This window comes from Triturus cristatus, chromosome 3_1, assembly GCF_964204655.1.
Source record: "Triturus cristatus chromosome 3_1, aTriCri1.1, whole genome shotgun sequence".
In the NCBI taxonomy this organism is placed as follows: Eukaryota; Metazoa; Chordata; class Amphibia; order Caudata; family Salamandridae; genus Triturus; species Triturus cristatus.
The window spans coordinates 667,736,309-667,758,045 of NC_140583.1; the positions used below are offsets into that span (position 1 = coordinate 667,736,309).

The window sequence follows — 21,737 nt, forward strand, 5'->3', positions numbered from 1 at the left end:
AGCTTAGAATTCAGTTTTCTAGACCCCCTGGCACTAAGAACGGTATCAGTGTGCCAAGCTGAGACAGAAACCCAGCTGGATTGCATCCACTCCACAATCCAATGAGCAATATTTGAGTAAAATGTGTTTCAGGTAATGATCATTCTTATGAGAAGTCACAGGGATGGAACTCAAACCTTCTTTCCTTCAGAAAGAGAATGCTCAAGAAAAAATATGGAACAATGGATACATTATAAAGATTTATTTGTAAAATCAAAATCCTATCCTAGTGCAAACTATATGAATTGTTACTATGTGATAAACAGAATGGCAGCTGCAACGTTTACCAAAAAGTTTGAATAACATATACTACTCCAAATTATTTTCTGTGCGTTTGTTTAATAAACCCACCCCATTCTTTTATTTGCTGAACTAATCTTAGTACCAAAAAGAAAACCTAATTTGAATTTCAGGGATGGGTTCACACTTGCTATGCTCATTATGTTCATTTAATAGCAGATCCTGCTATTCTTGTCTTGTGCTTGCAGCTGTGCTAATAAGCGCAGCATGTAAATGCAGAATGCCTTTCCCGTTAGCCTTCAGCCAAAGTAGATGATGTGATTCTGCTAGGCCTGTCATTTTTGTGGTGTCTGGCACTAAACTGTTCTGTAACCTTTCACACCCTGTACTTAGCTTACATACTATTATTTAACGGTTATTTCATCTTTCAGGATAAACAATTAGCATAAGGTAGCCTGATGCCCATTTATAATTCCGCATGACTGTGTAGTTTTGGATAACAACAATAAACAAGACACTTACTTCTTACTTATGAAATGTTGTCAACAAATTAACAACCATATTGGAGACTGAGTACTGTCAGAATTTTCTCATTTGTATATACTTTATTACAGTTTTTTTGGTTTAATTTGACATTTAGAAATGTTAATCAAGCATTATGGTTATGAGGATTGTGTAGCCATAAATTAGGAGAAAAGACGTATGGTAAATAGAAGAGGGCTTCAGCTATATCTCTGGTTTGGTCATGCAGATGTAATGATGACATTTATTGCGGAGATGATGATCCTGCTATAGTGCGTCGACATATTCTACTACAAGTCCGTATATGATGACAAAAAGTAAATCCATCTTTTCACTCATAAATAATCTGAATTTAAAATAAATCATTCCTTTATTGAATGGGGCATTCTTTCTATGAAGGCAGGAGTTATTTGAAGATCAAAGAGATCTTTAAAATGTAGAAGTGTGAAACCAATATCAGTAATGTAACTGGTGAAAAGCATATTTTGCATTTTGTTTACCACAGTTTCTGTTTTCTTAATTTTCAGAATCTAGTATTGTCATTGGAGATGCTATACCCAAAAAACATTCTGTATTTGAGCTAACATTATTACATCTCATTCAATTATTGGGTTAATACAATTTTGGGGGCATCAAGTTCAAGAGGCTATGTCATCTGTTTCTGGTCATGCTCCTGTTATTTTAAAGATGATATTTCATTTTGAACACAAAACCCTCAGCCATTCTTTTCAGAAAACATTTAAAAAAATTCAGTGTGTTCATGATTAAAGTCTTTCAAGGATTTTTTCAAACTTTGGGATTGATTCTACATTCTATCTGGTTGGCCATTTAAAATGCTGGGGTTTGATTTTATGCAAGCATTTTGTATAATTCTTTTTATGCAAAATAATTGTTTAGGAAAAAATATATACAAATATTAGATGAATGGAATGTTTTAGAGACAAACTGTGATGGATATGCTTCAAAAGATCTGCACATCATTACGTCTCCTAGGTTAGTTATACAAATATACTTCCACTTGGTTTTGGATGCTCCCTTGGTGCCAGATACTTATCCACCTTAAGTATCAAACTTAAGGACTTACCAAAGTGGTCCAGATACCATTCCAAACCAAAGACACCCGACCCCCCTTTATAAATGTTACTTTTATCCTACATGCATTAGGCACTGTCACCATGAGAATGCAGCATTCTCTGTTCAAAGTTCTGAAAATGATGTCACAACAAAAAAGTCCAAATTTCGTAATCGCAGCTGCAGAGTTAATCCAAAGTCAATCTTTATTCCTTATATAAACACAGCAGCCAACGCATGTTTTGCCCTCCTGGGCTTCCTCAAGGCTACAAATTATATACAAAAACATGGTAGTAGCAGCTTAACCCCTTCCCCGCTCATGACGGAACCAGTCCGTCATGAGCCACGGTTGCGCTGGGCTCATGACGGAGTGGTTCCGTCATGCTGTGGCCGTTGGCGGCCGCTCCACCCACGCGACACTAATTCCCCGCCTGTGCGGGCGATTAGCGCAGTGGGCGGAGACGTGACGGAACCACTCCGTCATGAGCACAGCTCAACCGTGGCTCGTGACGGAGTGGTTCCGTCACGAGCACAGCGCCACCGCGCTGCCCCCAAACCCCCCCAGCGCCGCGGCGGAATTCCTGCCGCGGCGAAGGGGTTAAAATACAATCATTAAAAACACTGCTCAAGCATTTAAAGCCAATATTATAGTGAGTGTCAATTTTAGGGATAGGGCCACCAATCCACCCCCCAAAAAAACGATGCTTAAATCACTCATGGTAGGTCAAACAGCCCACAGCCTCAAACCATGGGTCACACAGAAAGAGAAAAGAGACAACGCCACCATGACTCCAAATCACCCAGTGCCCAATTATATTCATGTGGTTTATGTCCAGACTTTGTCTATCTTAAATGAGTATGTGGTGATGTATAAAATATGTGAAAAGACCTCCTTAGTTCCTCACCTCGCTATTAGAAAATTGTTATCCTTATGTCGCCAACTAGTCCATAAACTTCACAGTAAAAATGTCATAAAAGCAATTCCCTATTTTATTGTCTCTGAAAATCAAAGAACAGTACTTAAAAATTCCCTCCAAGTATCGAGTCGAGCCAATGAATATATGATTCATTGCCACAGTAAGGTAGCATATTTGCATTTTACCAAAGTGTCAGTAATTGATCTAATAGATGTGTACCGTTCCTTCAGGTATTCGGTATCCCTCACAGAACCATGTTAGGTTCCATCTAAAGGAAACGGAAACAAACACCCAGCCGTCAGCTCACATGGGAAGACGTGTATATAAATCTAACCCTATAGTCCGTCTATGAAGTCGGGTATTTTCACGACTCTTAATTCCCGCGTTCCATCTTACCGTGTATCTTGACGAGTCCCACAAGCGTGTTTGTGTATCAGCTCCTTGTGTCGCGCACGCATACAACACAGTGTTGCCAGATTTTTAGACCCGTCCCAAGCCCAAAGCCGCTCAAATATAAGCCCAAAATAAGCCCAATCAGACCAGTTTCAGCCCAAAAACCAGCCCAAATTAGCAAGTCTCAAATTATGCACGAATTGTCATCAGAATCAATTTTAAGGACAAATATACATTATATTCAATATACAGATGGTGTGAGGGAGTTACCTGGGCACCTGCCTTAATGCTACTCATTTTTAAGACCAGTCCTCACTGTGACTGTCATGTGATACAGGCACTGCTCAGAATACAACCGTAGAAAACAAAGAATAAACAAGGCAGAAATAAGGTTCTGAGCAATTTACTGCTCCCTCTAAATTGTATTTGAATAAAGTTTGTAAAACTCAATGCCTTCATTATTCATTACATTACACATTAAAAATGATTACAAACACTCCTCAGAAACCCAGTGGGGGCACTCAGAGAGGGAGACAGACAGACTGTAATCCCAAGGCAGCGCGCAAGGAAAAGCCCCCTTATCTGACTGGACCTGCGCACGCTGCGCAGCTGACCTAAAGCTGTCCTGGCCACAAAAAAAAGTGTTTAATAGCCTATACTGTTGCTCTCTCTATAATAACAATCTAGGGCACATATGGGGTACACGAGTCCTGAGGTGCTTTATAGTTCACTAGTAATCTTGGTAATCAGGGCAGGGGCAGGAATGTTTCTTACTTCATGTTTAAAAACACGCACTTTTAATAAATACTTTTCAAATAATCTGATGTACTGCATGGAAACGTCTCCACCCATTAATGAAACACACTTGCTTGATTTCTGAAAGCACCTTACCAGTGGTAGTAAGCGCTATATAAATGCAATTTCAATATTCTAAAAATAAGTTTATTTCACGATTATTACATACCAAACATTTTCAAGACTCGAATCGTGCACGCGCTCTTGGAGCTAGAGCAGACCCTTGGCCCGGTGAACCTCTGTTAATATTTAGGCTCGCCCACCTCTAGCTAGTAGTTGGCTCCAGCCTCAAAAGGCTCATCATACTGCAATGGGTACTAGTCCTCCTCACCACATCAAAACCCAATGCTTGGCCCTCCCCCAAGCCTGGTTTTCTGATCCCATCCTCCTGGGGTTGATCCCGCACTCACTTGACAGTGAGACTCCCCTGGGTCGGGTCACCTCCACCCCCAATCCACATCCACCCAGGCAGAGTAACAACAGCAGCAGCAGAGCCTCCATTTCAGGTATAACAGAAGCACCTGGGATTCGCGACTCAGTCTCACTCTAGACTTCTTGACTCACTGAGGCATGCCGCAGGTGGCACCTGAGGGTGGGAGAAGGCTGTGGGCAGGTTTAAGTTAACACCGTCCGGGACCGTCCGTAACCCAGACCCAGACTCACTCACCTGAGGTGGAGGAGAGGTACCGCCAGAGTCCGGACTCAGTCAGCTCACTCACTCGCTGCAGTGCGGCGTCGTCGTGACTTACTCACGTGCTGCCGCCAGGCTCTGCTGTGGGCTGTGCTGTGGGCTGGGGCTGGGCCTGGGCCTGGGCTGGCTAGCCTGCGCTACGTGCAGAGCGCTGCCTGCGAGCACCGCCCGCGAGCACCGCCCGCCGCCGCCTGCTGACTGTGGTGGCCTGGGTGACAACTGACCACAGTGGGCGGGAGCACCACAAGTTCAGTCAGTGTCAAAATCGATCACGACGAGTCGACGCACTGTCTGTCACCACCTGGATCGTCCACCGACCGCCGCGCTGAAAGAGCGTGTCACGTGACGTCACCCCCAGCATTATATGGGAACGGCGGGGGACTGGCCAAAAAATGATGCCCAGGGCCATCATTGGTAGCGTTTTCGCGCGCTACAAGAATGACGACCCTGGGGGACCACCACATTGGCCCGCACACATACAACAAAGCTAGGTGACCCTCTGGGTGGTGCGTGCGGGCACGGTGCAGCGCGCATGTGCAAAATAAGAGTGAGTGCACTGTGCACCTTCCTACACAAACAATGTAACAAGTTAGCAACTGCACAACATCACGTGCGCGTCACTGATGATTGATGCACTCTCATTTGCGACAGTGACTGCCACCATAACGCGACGGACTCCTCGTGGTCGGTGCACGCCCAGGCCAGTAAAATTGCGCGCACACACTTAATTCTAGCCCAAAAAGTAGCCCCCCGCCAGACATGGTTTTTTCCCGCAAAAAGTCGCCCAATTGTGCGGGAAATAGCCCAATCTGGCAACCTTGATACAACATCTTTGTGAGTTCTTTTCAACTCGATACTAATAGAAATCAAAAACGGATGCCACAATGTAAGGTCCCAAATGAGTGGAATACCATGGTGGCCATCTTGGTAATGTCAAAATACGGATATGTGAAGGCAAGTTGCTTCATCAATCACAAAGGGTAATCCGTTAATATATTATTAAAATGTTCACATCCGGTTAGGTATTGATAATAAGTCAAAATATTATGAAAAGCATCTGTTTAGGATCACTTCAATATTTCAGTCCCGTCCATCATTTTGCGAGGCGACTATCTTATAACTGTCAAATCACCAATGACAGAATAGTAATTCTCCCGACCTGTATTTTTGGACAACTAATATAATGATCAATAACTTCTACAGTATGTCACTATATATGAGTAGAGTAAGAGATTCATTAAAATGTGGTGGATATCATTAGTAAATAAAAAAGATGCCAGTATAGGGATCACAGTTAGTACACTTTAAACGAAAATAGGAAGAGGGAATAGACACATACAGGGATTATTCCAGGCCACGACTAGGTAATACAATATCTACAATTCGATATCATGCGTCAACACTGAAAGCACAATTTCATATAACCCCAATTCGATATTTCCTTGAATTGCTTATGTCAAAAGCTACTCATAATGAATAACAATGTGCACTTGACATATGACATCATTCTCGAATTGGGTACTATTACATGTTGATACGGTGTTTTAACAGCAACGAGGCAAACAGAATGCGCAGCATTTATCTACATCAAAGGATTAATAACATTGAATACGTTCATGATTGTACTGTACAGAAAGCATCCTATGTTATACATTAAGCATTATATGCAGCTCCCAAACTTAAACCTCTTCTAATATGTATATTTAGGAAACAGTGCCTCATCAAATTCGAAGATTTTTCTTACTGATTATGGGTAGTTTTAAAGGTTATCCTGTCTGATACTACAACCATATCTTGGTAACAGGGACAAAGATTATAGAAACTGAAACAGATCTTTATCCACATTAATACCCTGTTCCACAGCTCTTAGATTCATTATCCATTTACTTTTACATGGTGAATGTGCCTAATGCACGTAGGATAAAAGTAGCATTTATAAGGTGTGCTCTGGTGTCTTTTATTTGATGAATGTTAGATAACCTTGATATTGTTTACTTGTACAATCATGGCTCATTTATGTAAGAACCCATACCATTGTTAGTTGATGTCTGTCAGTTGACAACACAAATGTATCCTGCAGTATTAACAGATACAAAACTGCAGTTTACATTGATGATCATTGCCCAATATAGTCCACTGTTTCTGCATCTTTTCATTGACTGATATCTGACAGCATTCTGAGCTTTAAATTACATTGTATGCAGAGTGATCTGGGTGTGAAGTTCTCAGACTGATTCATTTACGTCCATGGCTACCAAAAGTCTTAAAATTAGGATTTTTCTCAGTTTAGGAGTCCTAACCGCGAAAAATCCTAATTTTAAGACTTTCGGTATTCACAGAAGGCATTTAGGAGTCCTAAAGTTAGGAGTCCTAACTTTACTACTACTAAATTGAGAAAAATCCTAATTTTAAGACTTTCGTTATTCACAGAAGGCATTTAGGAGTCCTAAAGTTAGGAGTCCTAACTATACTACTACTAAACTGAGAAAAATCCTAATTTTAAGATTTTCGGTATTCACAGAAGGCATTTAAGAGTCCTAAAGTTAGGACTCCTAACTTCTGTGAATACCGAAATGAGTAAGTGCCTTCTGTGAATACCAAAATGGTAGTAAGTTTAGGATTTTGTCTTAAGTTAGTTCTGTGAATCGGGTCCATACAATCTAACAAGTTCAAGATAAATAATAAAGATTTCCATTTGTGATGTTGTTTGAGTTGGTAAAACTAGAGGTTTGCAGAATTCAAATTTCCCTGGTGGAGCTGGGTGAAGTTAATTTCACTACACACCTTCACACCACAATGTGTAAGGAAAACATAACAGATAAAGCATTTGCAGGGGATTCTTTTTTCTTGACACCTTGATTGCAAAAAAATGAATCTGCAAAAAGTTGGACAGGCAACTGTAAACTCCAACATATGGGAATCTTCATTGCTTTGTTTAAAACTTTCAATGGGGTAGCATTTTAAAAATAATTTCCTTACATTCATCATTTTCACACAGTTCTACGTATAACTACATTCCACTAACGTATACACCAGTTGTGTGGTAATTGTGCAGAGTTAAAAATGCATGTAGAAGGGCGTAGCCTAACAGGCAATGGCGGTGGACGTGCTCGGATGAGCTCCTGCCTTCAACGAGGTCTCGCAATCAATTATCCAGTGGCCAGCAAAAATAAACCTGCACCACAGTGAGTCCTCTCTGTGGTACGGTAAATAGGACGTGACAAAACCCAGCTGAAATCCTGTGGAGCTGGCATCGCTCATATTGGTGGAAGCCTGGCCTCGATGCAGCTGAACCCCCTGTATAAAATGACGGCCAGAGCAGGGAGTAAAGGGTGACCCGGCAGAAGAAAGACAGTGATCGCTGTTACACCACAGGGACCATGGGCAAGCAGTTTGAAGGCAGGGGGAGGACAGCCCAACTGGCGACACCTGCCATCGTAGCTGAGGTGAGGGGAGACTGTCGGAGTCACTTGAGACAATGTTTAATTTTGGCTGGGCTCTCTGTGCAGGAGGCCCTGAGCTTCGGACTGGTGATCTGGTCCCAGATTGACTGCGACTGGGTCTCCGGTTGTCTCTCATCCTCTGTCACCCTGGGGAGGGGGGGACCGCCAACGCATTGGAAGTCATTGATCGTCCCTGCCTCTGGTGTATGGCCTGGACTTGTTTGCGCCCGGATCTCCAGTGATGCCCTGCGGGCTGTGGTTTAGGCTGCGTGAGTCTCTCTGGGCCTGTAACGGAGTGAGTCAGACAGGAGCTGAGCAAAGCCCTGTGGAAGGAGACAATTAGAACACTGTGCTGGACAGACCACATTTGATTTAGAGGTGTGAGAGCCTGCCACACCAGACCTGTAATGGGCCTGGGGGCATGCCGAAGCGCTGTGCTGGGGGTCAGCTGGTGCTTGGCCCAGGACTGTGAATCTTTCCCTGATGTGTGGTTTAGAAGGACAAGGGGCCGCAGGCCCTGACCCCCCTACACCTTAGACTTACTGCGGTCGTACACCCAAGACATCGCTGGGATGTGGCGGAAGACCAGAGTGTTTGGGCCTTACACCCAGGGGATGCTGTGAGAACAGGGGAAGGCCCAAGTGAAAACACACAATTCTTTGACCCGCAAATACTGCCCCTTCACATATTCCACTACACTGTTGACTGCACAGTACTGAGGAAGGCTAGGATGGTAAAGAATAAGACATTGGAGGTACCGCTGGGGGAAGATGGGAGTAGTAGCCTACCTACGCATGCAGTGGAAGACCCTCTCTCCGCACATACTGTGATTATTCTGGCAGCTATAAAAGATACCAAGCTCACACTGGAAGCCCAGATAGCCATGGTGGTCAATGAGGTGGGCATTTTCCATGCAAACCACAGGAAACTGTCGGAGAGAGTCAGAGAAGTGAAAATTAAACTAGATGAGATGCATCTGCCGATGATGGACCACACCGAAGCACTGTGTGACTTTGGAGAAGGGGCTGGAAGTGCTCACAGACCCCTTGAAGATGTAGATGAGGGTTCTAAAAGACATAACGTCTGCATTATAGAAGTCCACAAGGGGGCGCAAGGGCAGAGTGTCTAACTTTTAATTGAGGGTTGGTTGGAGGAAGTAGTACTACAGGGCAAGCCCTCCCATTTCTACGTGGTGGAAAGAGCACACAGAATACCGGCGAGAGCTCCGGCCCCAGGACAACTACTCCGCCCAATAATTGCAAGATTGATGAACTACAGAGACCTGTATAGCATCCTACAGATTGCTTATAATCATGGTCCATGAACATTAGAGGGACAGGACGTTAATATCTACCTGGACTACACTTCCCTAGTCCAACGCCAATGAGGAGACTTTATACCCATCAAGAAAATACTGCACCATCATGAACTCAAATATGCCCTTATCTTCCCAATGAAACTCAGAGTAGAATACAAAGGAAATACACTTTTCTTATTATCCACACAGAAGGCGTGGCAGTGGCTGGAGTCCCATAGGATTTGGTCTGGTCAGACGGGTCCCTTGGGGAACAACTCTGTTTGGCAGCTGCCAAAGGGTAGGAGACGGAGAGATGCAGGTGGCAGATCTTTCCCAACAGAGGCACAGATGAAAGCAGCGCAGGCCCAAGAAGCAACTGCCATCAAAAACTGCATTGATGTCCCTGGCAATAAAAGATATAGGGTCCTTGCACTGTGGCTGGGGGGGCATGGATTTGATGGGTTCTGAGAGAGAAACTAAGGGGGAGCAGCTTCTAGTGATCACCCTGATGTCATCGGATCATATTGTCTGAGCCTAGTAGGCACTCATGCAGAGGAACTGCGAGTAAATCTTTTTGGGGGATGGGAGCTTAGGTCCATCACCTGAGAACTTGTGCCAAGGGCCTAATATCTTTCCATGACTGTAGCAGGCCTACACTAGACCAGAGGGGGGCCAGGGTCCTCTAAGTGGTGCGATCGTTATTACATCTGATATATAGCCTCTAGAGGTACCCCACCATGAATTATGGATAGTACATTTAGTTTCTCATGCTTTTTAGGTTTAGGGATCACACATACCTTGAATTGGGAAGGTGCTCATTTTCCAGATCACAGCACGGTAAGATAGGGAGGGGGGAGTTTCTGGGAAGTTTTCGAATTGTTATACAGGATGGGAACTACACCACTCACACATGAAGTAGACGCAGGACTCACCCTATGGGAGTAGGAACAGAGCATGTACCTGAATCCAATGGCTCTGGTTCAATCACAGGGCTTGACCCTAGTCTCATGGAAATTTAATGGCATGGTAACAGGGTGAAGAGGAACCTGGTGACTAGAGCGTTCACTAGATATAAGGCTGACATACTATTTCTCCAGGAAACTCATTTGATGGAAGAGCAACACAACTGCCTCAGAAGAGGAAGATATAGGCTGGCCTCCAATGTACAATAAACATCAGGTTCCAGAGGGGTGGTTATCATCCCTAAAAAAATATCTGCCCTTCCACATCCTTCACACTTGGCCTGATGCAGCGGGCTCCTGCAGGGCTGAGCAGGGTGAATAGGAGGGTGAGATGGTAATGTTTCTGAATGTCCATGTGCCACCAGGTCCCCAAACACAGACGTTGCAGAAATTGAGACATTTATGAGTAGACTTCAATTTAGTGCACAATACACATCTAGACAGCATGAGTGCCAGGTTGGTAGGAGGGGCCATGATAGGGAAATTAGAAGGCTTTGTACAGGCCTTCGGACTAACCAGTATCTGAATGTGCAGCACACATGAAAACTGCAAAAGGCCAATGATTGTTTATGTGCAGGAAGGTACTCCTTCCTCCACATAAACAATCATTTTTAAAAAATGCCGTTTTGCAACTTCAGGGGCCTAAAAATATCACTCCGGGGGGGTTCTTATTGGGCGTGTGGGAACCCTCAGGCCTCACAAGGTACCAGAAGACCTTAGTGAATATGTAGCCAAAAGAAACATAGCATAAAAATGGGAATTCGACACAGCACCATCCTTCCAAAACTGGAAAAAGGGTGTGGCACACTGTGAAATTGTTGAAAAAGAGGTCTATAGGGGTAGAGGCTGTGAGAAGAAATATGGGAAGATCTGGGAGGCCTGGTCCGCAGAGGCCACAAAGGATTATACGGGTTAACACCAGTTTATTAGTTGGAAGCAACACACACAGGGAGGGGAAGAGGGGAAGATTGGCGGAATTATATACTGTAGGAGAACGCTAAAATAAGACCTGTGAACTTAGATTCCTGTGGACAAGACCCATTACAAGAGGGGGGTGAAGAAGGTAGGGTGGGTAAGATGTACTCATATTGTAATGTTTGGATAATGATCTGCTGATATGTTGTCATAATGTATATGCACTCTTTGTACCTCGCATCATTGTCTAATTTTCACCGACGTCTTAACATTTATTTTTTTAATGAAAGCAAATTCAACCTCCAATTGAATTCATTCGAAAACACTCATTAGTCCTTTTTCATTCATTGTGTTCTACTGTACATTTGTATGTTAGCATTATGGCTTATTTATAATTAGTTGCTAGTGATGTTTTGCAAAATAACAACCCAATTCTTATGTATTCTGTTTCGAAACCGGTTAGAGTGGTGAAGAAGAAAGGCACTTAAAGCATTACTGGTATACTTCGTGGCCAGATCAGAAGACACCCGACCAAGCCCCAGCTCTGTTACAGTTGGTGCAGGATGTGGAAGAGGCCATACAGTGTGCAGAAGAAAAGGATGTCCCAATCGTTGTTCACTGCAGGTAAGACACTTTGCTTTCAATTTATTTCAAGATTTAGATCTACAATTATATCCACATTGTTAACAATACAAAACAGCATAATCAATACAGATTTAAAAAATTTAAAAAGTTTACAAAATACCATTTCATTCACGGATTAGGAATAAAGTACAATGCTTCATTTGCTGAACATACCCCATATTTCACAAAGGTTTCAATAGGTGGCAGCGATTAAAGTGCAACAAGGGACAATAAAATGGCACATTATTAAGGTCTTGGGGCGAGGTCATACAAAGATGATATAATCTATTTTTATGATGTAATCCTTTCCACCTACCTGCAACCACATGTAGCAGTAAAATGTCCTTCTTCAACAAACTCTGTGCTCTAAATTCCAGGTCTGATAGGGTTGTGATTGTGCTTCACTACAAGTAGAGACAATGAAGTCCAACTTCTTTTTTTTCCTGAACACATCAACATATCATTAACCATTATCTCCCGATACTGTATTTCAGAAAGTTTATGTTGGAAGCAAGACATTTCCTCGATAGTGACCTTAAGTGCTTGATTAAAGTGTTTCAAAATAGTATAGTCTGTGTACAGAAAAGGCCTCTTAAGGTGTTCTCAGTGCTGTGTAGTGGCTGGTGTCACCAGTGGAGGGTTGCTGCCAAACCAATGTATAACTACTTGGTAAGCCCATTTCAAGACGAATAGGTTCAGCTGTGGCCAATGTAAAGTACAGTTTTTTTCCATAACGTTTACTTTCTATTTCGTGCACAATATCCCAGAATTTTGTGTGTAAACTTCTATGGCATAAAATAATGTGGTGGGTGGGGGCCATTTGCACAGTATACCGCCAGCGGCACCGCATTAAGATAAAAGTGCATTTACATGGGTCAATACTTTGCTTGCTACGCTCTTTATCTGAAAGATTAGCGTAAAAGATTTTTCCAAAATAAGGGTATGCATCAACAATGTCAATCTCCTGACTCCCCACAAACCATTTATATTTCCTAATCATTTTACTGCTCTTGACCTGCAACGTCATTACTTTTTGTGTATTGATTTTCAAGTAATGACCGGAGGCATATTTTTGCAAACAATCCAATAATTTTTGTTAATCTTCAGGATCAGATCCATATGCAATATATCATCAGCATAGAGTAAGAAAGAAATGTTTCAAGAACCTACATTCGGTGCATCACCTCCCAACTCATTCAATGCAGCTGAAAGATCATACATTTATAGGGAGATTAATAACAGAGCAAGCAGACGACGTTGGTTTAATCCATCTTCTGAGAAAATGTTCAGGGAAATCCTACAATCACTGCCAAGTAAGATTCGGCACCAGGTGGAATAATTGAGTACAATTACACTTTAAGGGGAGGGTCTGGAATATTTAAATTACTAAGTTTTCGCCACAGGGTTGATCTAGCCACGTAATCAAATAATATCAAAAAAGCAATGTGGGCCACATAGACAAGCATACCCTGTGAAGATACACATTTCTCTAGAATCATATGTAACGCTGAGATGTTAGCCAATGTTAAGATCTTTGGTTTAAGCCCAACTTGCTCTAGTTAAATTATGTTCTTGTCATCTGCCCAACCTTGTATGTGAATTGAAATGCTTTTCGCAAATATTTTCCCAATGTAATCAAGCTGTGTTGTTTGTTTGTAACTAATGGGGAGGCTTGTTAAGCCTTCTTTGTGTAAAGGGAAAATAATGCTACCCTTTAATGGGGTCGGGACTTGTTCGGATATGTACTAGTATTTGAACAGAGTAGCTAGACCACAAGTTTTTCTCCAACTACAGAACAGTGATGGGTAATTGGTCTGGGCTGCTGCACCTGAAGCTCTGGTGCAAAGAATGATATCCCCAATCAGTATTTTAGAGCGACAGTAGGGTGCCGATTCCGATCCTGGAAAAAACGGGTACGAACCGTCGGTCGGAGGGTTTTCTCCGTCCGACTCGTACCCGGTAAAAAAACATTACAAACATGGAAGTACGATTCGCACGGAAACACCATTTCCGTACGAATCGTAAAAAACACCGACCGACGAAAATATACATACAAATGTGATCCGGGAAAGCGCCGACGTGACGTCGGGACGCAGTCAGGCTCCGTTTCACGAACAAGGAAGTACGATTCGAACCGACACCAGTCCGGACGGCGATATTTTTACGGCACCCAAAAAGTGCCGGAAAAGCGAAGTACGGCGCGATGCGAGCGGAATTGGGGGCCCGGTACGCGCCAAACCCCCCCCAGACCCCGCGGATGTACGTGCCGTACCCCCACCCGTGTATGTACACCCGTGTATGTACGAGTCGAACCCCCACCCGCGTATGTACGAGTCGAACCCCCACCCGTGTATGTACACCCGTGTATGTACGAGTCGAACCCCCACCTGTGTATGTACACCCGTGTATGTACGAGTCGTACCCCCACCCGTGTATGTACGGTGCGTACCCCCAGCACGTAGCAATATATCATCAGCATAGAGTAAGAAAGAAATGTTTCAAGAACCTACATTCGGTGCATCACCTCCCAACTCATTCAATGCAGCTGAAAGATCATACATTTATAGGGAGATTAATAACAGAGCAAGCAGACGACGTTGGTAGCTCTGGGGGTACGCACCGTACATACACGGGTGGCGGTACGACTCGTACATACATGGGTGTACATACACAGGTGGGGGTTCGACTCGTACATACACGGGTGTACATACACGGGTGGGGGTTCGACTCGTACATACACGGGTGTACATACACGGGTGGGGGTTCGACTCGTACATACACGGGTGTACATACACGGGTGGGGGTTCGACTCGTACATACACGGGTGTACATACACGGGTGGGGGTTCGACTCGTACATACACGGGTGGGGGTACGACTCGTACATACACGGGTGTACATACACAGGTGGGGGTTTGACTCGTACATACACGGGTGTACATACACGGGTGGGGGTTCGACTCGTACATACACGGGTGTACATACATGGGTGGGGGTTCGACTCGTACATACATGGGTGGGGGTTCGACCCGTACATACACAGGTGGGAGTTCGACTCGTACATACACGGGTGTATATACACGGGTGGGGGTTCGACTCGTACATACACGGGTGGGGGTTCGACTCGTACCTACACGGGTGGGGGTTCAACTCGTACATACACGGGTGTACATACACGGGTGGGGGTACGGCACGTACATCCGCGGAGTCTGGGGGGGGGTTCGGCGTGTATGCGGGCACATGTCTCCATGGTTGCTATTGCAGTTCGGTTCATACGGTGTATTTTCCATATGGTTGTAAAATTGGAAGGACGGGACGGATCGTACTTACGCGATCGGATTTCATTTTTCCGATTCGTAGGGTAAATCGTCCGAGGATGTGTCGGACTCATTTTCCGACCCGAGGACGTGTAGGGATATTTTCCCAATGCGATTCGTATGGACTTTTTCCCATACGAATCGTACTTGGCAGTTTGTACGCTACTTGTACGATTCGTACGGTAAAAATCCCGGATACGATTCGTATGGGGACATTTTTTCCAGGATCCGAATCGGCACCTAGGTGTCCACGTCCTCACACTATTGGGAACCAGTGGGTAAAATGTTCACAATGTCTGGAAGGTTGGCTGCATAAAGATTGGAGATATAAATCAGCCAGTTATCACTTGAGACTGAGTAGATTTTAGGGGCCACCGCTTCCGCTGGCCAATACAATAATTGTCCAGAAACTTCTGGAGTCTCAGAGTTATGGCCTCACGGAGGTCAATCCATATATTATTGGTCTGTTGTTTAACTATGAAGGCTTTCTATCGAGACTGTCTTCTTTTTAATAGTTTAACTAATTTCCTTCTCTCTATGGAGAAGAATAACAATTGACGCCTTTGCAATTTGTTGAATAGTTTATTTAGACTGGAGCATTTGCAAGGGTATTCAAGAGCATCCTATTTTCACCTGAGGAACTCCTTGTGCCAGGGGTTGTTTTACCACAAACCTTGCCATATCCTGTTCAAATTTAACTAGAGACATCAACCCCTGCTCTGTTATATCCTTTAATTCAATTTTATTATTTCATCCTTTAGGTTTTCTTTATTAGACGCTGTCCGGTGCACCTTTCCATTTAACATATTAAGGCGCACCTTTTCTCCCACCATATTTCAAGACAAAGTTTCCTTTGGAGCAATACCAACAGAAAATGTTAATATTTTATGGTCAATCAAGGAGGTATCTAGAATTTCCAAGTCAGATAGCATACTAAAAATTGACAAAAAAGCAAAAACATAATCATAGAACTAGACTTTAAGTGGATGAGCAAGCATATCTATATCAAGTCTACCAATAACAATAATGGACCCATTATTCAATTAAGGTTCTAAGAGAAGCTTCCTGATGGCGCTGAACATATTTTTAAAGGTAGGCAGTGGTCCCGGGGACGACTACCTGCCCTTAAAAAATTAAACAAAAAACATCCCTGGGAGGGCCTGCCATTCACAATGGGGTTGCAAAATGCGAGTGCCTCATTAATATTAATGAGCCTCGCATTTTGCAACCCCATTGGCAATTGCAATCAGTGTCTCTGACACTGTTGTACATAGTATATTGCGACTTGCAATTTGCGGCTCTTAATCAAGCACAAATTGCGAGTCACAATTTACTATGGTCGTACATCTGGCCATTACTTACTTCACTTACTTACCAGCAGGGTCCAGGGCAGGGCCAGTTGGAACTCGTCAGCTGGGCTCGTCAAGGAAATTGGGCCTCCTTCTGCTTCAGTGTCTCTGTAGCTTAACAGGAAGACAGCTAACTGACCCTTAGAGTACACTTCTTACTTGGGTTCAAGTGGGAGCATGTCCAGTCCTTAGGGTTCTCCTCACAGATCACAATAGCAGATGCAGTTCTCCTGCTGGCTTCCAAAGGTCCAGCAGTGTTGTGGAGAGGGTGCCCAGGGGGATCACATTTATGCCTGGCCCTAGACTTCAAGTGAGGGTGACTCCAGGCCCCTTCTTGACTAAAAGCAAATCAGTTCCCCAGGGGTAACCCTAACCACTTTTGCTGTAGTTACTGTGCACCCTATTGCAAACAATCCCAGAATGTCCCTCTCTACCTAAATCTAACTGGCAGAACGTTTTTTCCATTTTGCAGAGTTTCTGTGACCCACTCTACGGTTGTGGCCAGAGAAATGAGCAAACCTTTCCCTGTGGTCACTCAAAACTGGTTCTGAAGACAGCACCTCTCCCACTGGGATTGTTGCCTGGCTGACTATGAAGAGAATATATTGGGGGCAGGCTCAGCTACATCTGTTTGTGACAGGCAAGGCCCCTTTGAAAATAATTAAGTTCTCAGGCACTACTCCGATGGTCATCCTATCAGAGGAACAGGACCTCCCCTCACCCAACCTTTTGTGTCTGTTCTGGGAGCCAACTCACACCTCACCAAGGAGCTATTTAGCTCCTGATTGACAGTTGAAAGATGAAGTTAATGGACTTTGAGAGGCTTTAGCCAGTCAAAAGGTACCTTTTCAAATGTACCTTTTGTAAAATATTGAACAGAAATCTGACTTTACAAATAGATTAGATTTGCAATAAATATTTTTAAAAGTCTAAGAATTAATTTTGTGGCTGGTTCCTAAGTGGAGATAAGATTATTTAGTTTTAACATTAACTACCAGAGCATTCATGTGGAACAGCTAACCCTGCTAGAGTGAAAGTAGGGGTTTAAGGCCTTTTCTCTAAGGACAGAGGGCAAGGAGCCTTAATTGGGCAGAGACGCATCCACCCAGGCACCTGTTGTATTGAGGCCGAAGAAGCTGTAGCCGGGAATCCCATATCGGCAGCATGCTCCAGGGGCCCTGAACAGCCGCAGTGGGCCATACAAGGACCTTGGCTGGCCCCTGCACTTTACTGGCCCCCTATGGCACCCATGCATATGCCCAAAACATGTAATGCCTCATTGACTACAGGTGGCTTATGGGTCAGCAATTCAAGCCTGAAAGGGGGATATAACCAAAGGACTGTTTTACTGGACCGGTCCATGGGACATTGGGCCTGCTGACTTTCAGTCTGCTTGTGGCCCCCTTCAAATCTAGCAGGTGTGGTGCTGAGAGAGGGTGAGGCGGGGCCGTATTTGCCTGCACTGTCCTATGGGTCCCAGGCGAGAGATGGTTGGGTGCTGTCCCATCCACCACCTGACAACTGCTGCAATAGATGCTAAGAGAAAGCAAAGTGCGCTCTTTGACAGTAATACACAGGTGGAGCTGCTCATGCATGCTACTGAGCACACCTGAGTGGCCACTAAGTGACCCCCTTACTACACAGCATATCGGAGTGCTGCACTGCCACTCGGAGATGGGGAACATTGACAGCAAACACCCTAAGCTGCAATTTGATGCTCACAAGAACTCAGTATTGAGTCCCCTACATCTAAAAGGTAGGACAGAAAATTGGAGGGAGGAAGAAGCAGATGTGAAAACTCTCCTTCATACAATGCAAGGTAGTTTGGTGTCAATAGCATCGACAATGGATGTGTTGGGCTCTAGAATAGAGAGGCACAATTCCAGGCTGCAAGAAGCAGAGCAGCAGATCTCAGATACGAAGGATGAGATAGGAGCAAAGGGCGAATGCCTTCTTAACAAGAAAAAGTACTCAAGCTGATAACTGCTGAAAATTAAGATTTGGAAGCAATATTGCATGAAAATAATATCTGCATCCTGGAAGTTCACGAACACAAGAAAAATGGAAGCCTACATGGAGAAGATGCTAGTAAATCTTTTCGGTCTAGATGTCTTTTCCCCGCTGCTTGTGGTAGAGAGAACGTAAAGATCACTTGCCAACAGACCCCACCAGGAGCACCAGCTAGCCCCATAATTGCTTGCTTACTCAAGTTTGGAGACCAAGCTACTGCCCTCGGTATGGCCCAAAGAAACAGACATTGATGTTTGAGGAGGATATAGTATCCCTCTTCCCAGACTTCAAAAAATTGCCGTACAGGAGGCAAGACAGAAGTTTGACACAATCAAACAGAAATTCCAGCAACTTAACATACTAAGCTCTACCTGGCAAGACTGTGTGTCTCCCATCAGGGGAAACAAAATATATTTGAAACCCCGCAACAAGAAACTGAGTTTCTGCATAAACTTCCTTGAGATGAGAGACGGGGGACTCACTCGCCTGCTGGCTCCTGCGCTTCATCCCTGCTATCTGATTCAGACTAAGATGAGAAAGATGTGGAACTAATGCTGCTGTGTTGTTGGGCAGTTGTGTCATACTACACACCTGACATTTAAAATGATGACTCTTGCTGAATATTGAGCCAAACATGTGAATCCTTTTGCACCCATAATAATAGGTCCATACTGGAACAGTAGGAAGAAGGCCTAGCCCTAGCAGAACTTCTACAATACTACTTTGCTTATCAAGCAGAATCCAAACTTTATGAACTCCAATGGTGGCCCAATTGCCACTGGTGGTGGGTGCTGGCAGCTGCAGGAGACTCCACTGATTCCTCTGTCAACCCTGACATTATTTGGAGATCAACCTATGGCACTTTGGTCTCCCCGATGGTAGAACCTCTTTATATGTTTAACATGATTGTTCTAGACTTAAGATCAAGTTTTGCATGTGGTTTACACTTGGGGTGGGTGTTTTTCCCTGGTGGGATTGAGTTACCGGAGTGGGTGAGGGAGAAAAGGATCTGGGGAGAAATGTTGCGCATGCAAATGCTGAGATGCACAATGATTCAATCAGGTGGTGGGCATGTAGTCCTCATGCATCTAGACGCAGATGGTCTGGTGCATATCCTACTGACCATACAACAGGTTCACACACAGTTGGGCTTCCTAGACTGCTGATATGTTTGACTGTAACATAAAATGGTTAAATAGCCCACGGTGCTTTCATAACTAGTTAGACATCACATACATTTCACACTACTATAGTAGACTCACCTCCTGTGCCAAATGTGGCACATAGTTTTATGATTAAATGGGCATCAAGTAGACTACTGTCACCATACTCCTCATACTCCCAAGGAGTGGCCATAGTAATAAAAGAACACAGTCCCATAACATGATGTGGGTTCCTTTGTAGACGAGCAGGGGTAGTATGCTGGACATGGGGGAAGTTGAGTAACTTTAAGATAACGTTCATAAACTGCTGTGGCCCGAATATAGACAACCCAGAATTCTTCAACATACTGTTGGGAAAAATCCTCTCATGAATCTGGGTGGGGGAGGACTTCAACTGTGTGTTACAGGAAGGCATATGGAGATCATATGTCCCCCTTAGCTACTGTGAACTGGCCTCCAAATGTTTAAGGAAGACTATGCAGGAACATCGCTTATGTGATATCTGGAGATCCAAGCAACCCGCTGTCAAGGAGGGTACATTCACATTCTACTCTGGGGTGCATGTAGGATGGTCACAAATTGACTATTGACTGACGAATGGAGGGTTGGCCACATGCGTACTCTGTGTAGACCATGTTGCACGCACTCCCTCTAACCACCCTTCAGTGCTGTATGGTATACTCTGATCCCCAGATGTTTTAAAATGTCATGGCTCCAGAGGAGGGGGGCACGTGGGAGCCTCTGCCATTGTTCAACCCCAGTGCTCTGTTAGGGGAAAAAGATGAGATTTGTCCCAGTTTATCTTCAGGCCAGAGGCTTGACTGAAAAGGTGCAGTACGTCCATAAGTCGGCCTCCTCATGGAGGTGCACCAGCACGTCGTCTGCATATAATGAAATTATATGCCACCTGTCTTTGACCCAAACACCCCAATCCAGAGACCTTGTGTGGAGAGCACACACAATTGGTTCTTTAGCCAGGGCGAAAATTATCAGGGAGAGGGGACAGCCCTGTCATGTGCCACGCTCAATGTGGATCTGGTCGGATATTATAACACCCGTCCTTACTTGCACCATTGGTGTATTATATAACAGTGAAACCCCTTTAAGAAACCTCAGCCACACCCCAAGTCTGTGGAGGACCTCCTTGAGAAACTTCGTCCGCAGAGTATCGAACGCCTTCTCGATATCAAGAGAGACATCCCAGCGGTTGGTGCGGGATTTTAACCTTTAACCTGAAAAGGCGGTGCAAGTTTCAGAAGGTGTTCCCTACTGGGGATTAAAAACTGTTCTGATGGGAGTCTATTATGTGTTGTGCTATGGGTATCAGTTAATGGGCTAGCACCTTCCCCAGGATCTTATAATTGGGGTTTAGAGGGGACGATACAATGCCAACACCAAAGGATCCCTATCTGGTTTGGAAATGACTACTAGTTCTGCTTCATGTAAAGATGGGAAAGTATTTCCACAAAGTATGCCAATTCACATACCTGGAGGAGGCATGGGGTGTGCTGTGATGCAAAGGCAGTTAAGAACTCCTTGGTCCAACCATCCATGCCGGAGTCTTAACACACGCCATTTGTTTAAGCTCTTGAGATAACTCATCCCCTGTTATGGGGGCCTGGTGGGATGCTTGCAGTTGGGGGAGGTGCAGCACTTCCAGGAACATCAGTATCGCGGTGGCATCCACTATAACCAGGGCTGCATACAACGTGCTGTAGTAGGAGCGGAAGATGAGGTTAAGCTCTTCCTGTGAGTTGGCAACGTTGCCTAACCCGAATAGTAGAGAAGGGGGTTCTGGGTGACTGAATGAACAGGCCAGGCCAGGAGTCTTCCTGCGTGTTTCATAGCCGAATACTCCCTGTAGTCGAGGGCACACAGTTTAACCAAAGTGGCCTTATGCGCGAGTTAGGCCTGCAGTAACTCGAGAGTGGCTGTCTGGCCCGTGGGCAATACTAACTTGTGTGTTCTGATTTCTGTTAACAAAAGCTGA

General features: G+C 44.4%; 1 protein-coding gene across 1 annotated transcript in view; it reads left to right on the forward strand.

Moving 5' to 3' along the window:
* Positions 1–21,737, forward strand: part of PTPN5 (protein tyrosine phosphatase non-receptor type 5) — a 542,249-nt gene that overhangs the window by 484,675 nt on the left and 35,837 nt on the right. The window contains exon 11 of the mRNA XM_085644723.1: positions 11,749–11,909. Within this exon, the coding sequence (XP_085500849.1) occupies positions 11,749–11,909 (161 nt within the window). The remainder of the gene's footprint in view (positions 1–11,748; positions 11,910–21,737) is intronic.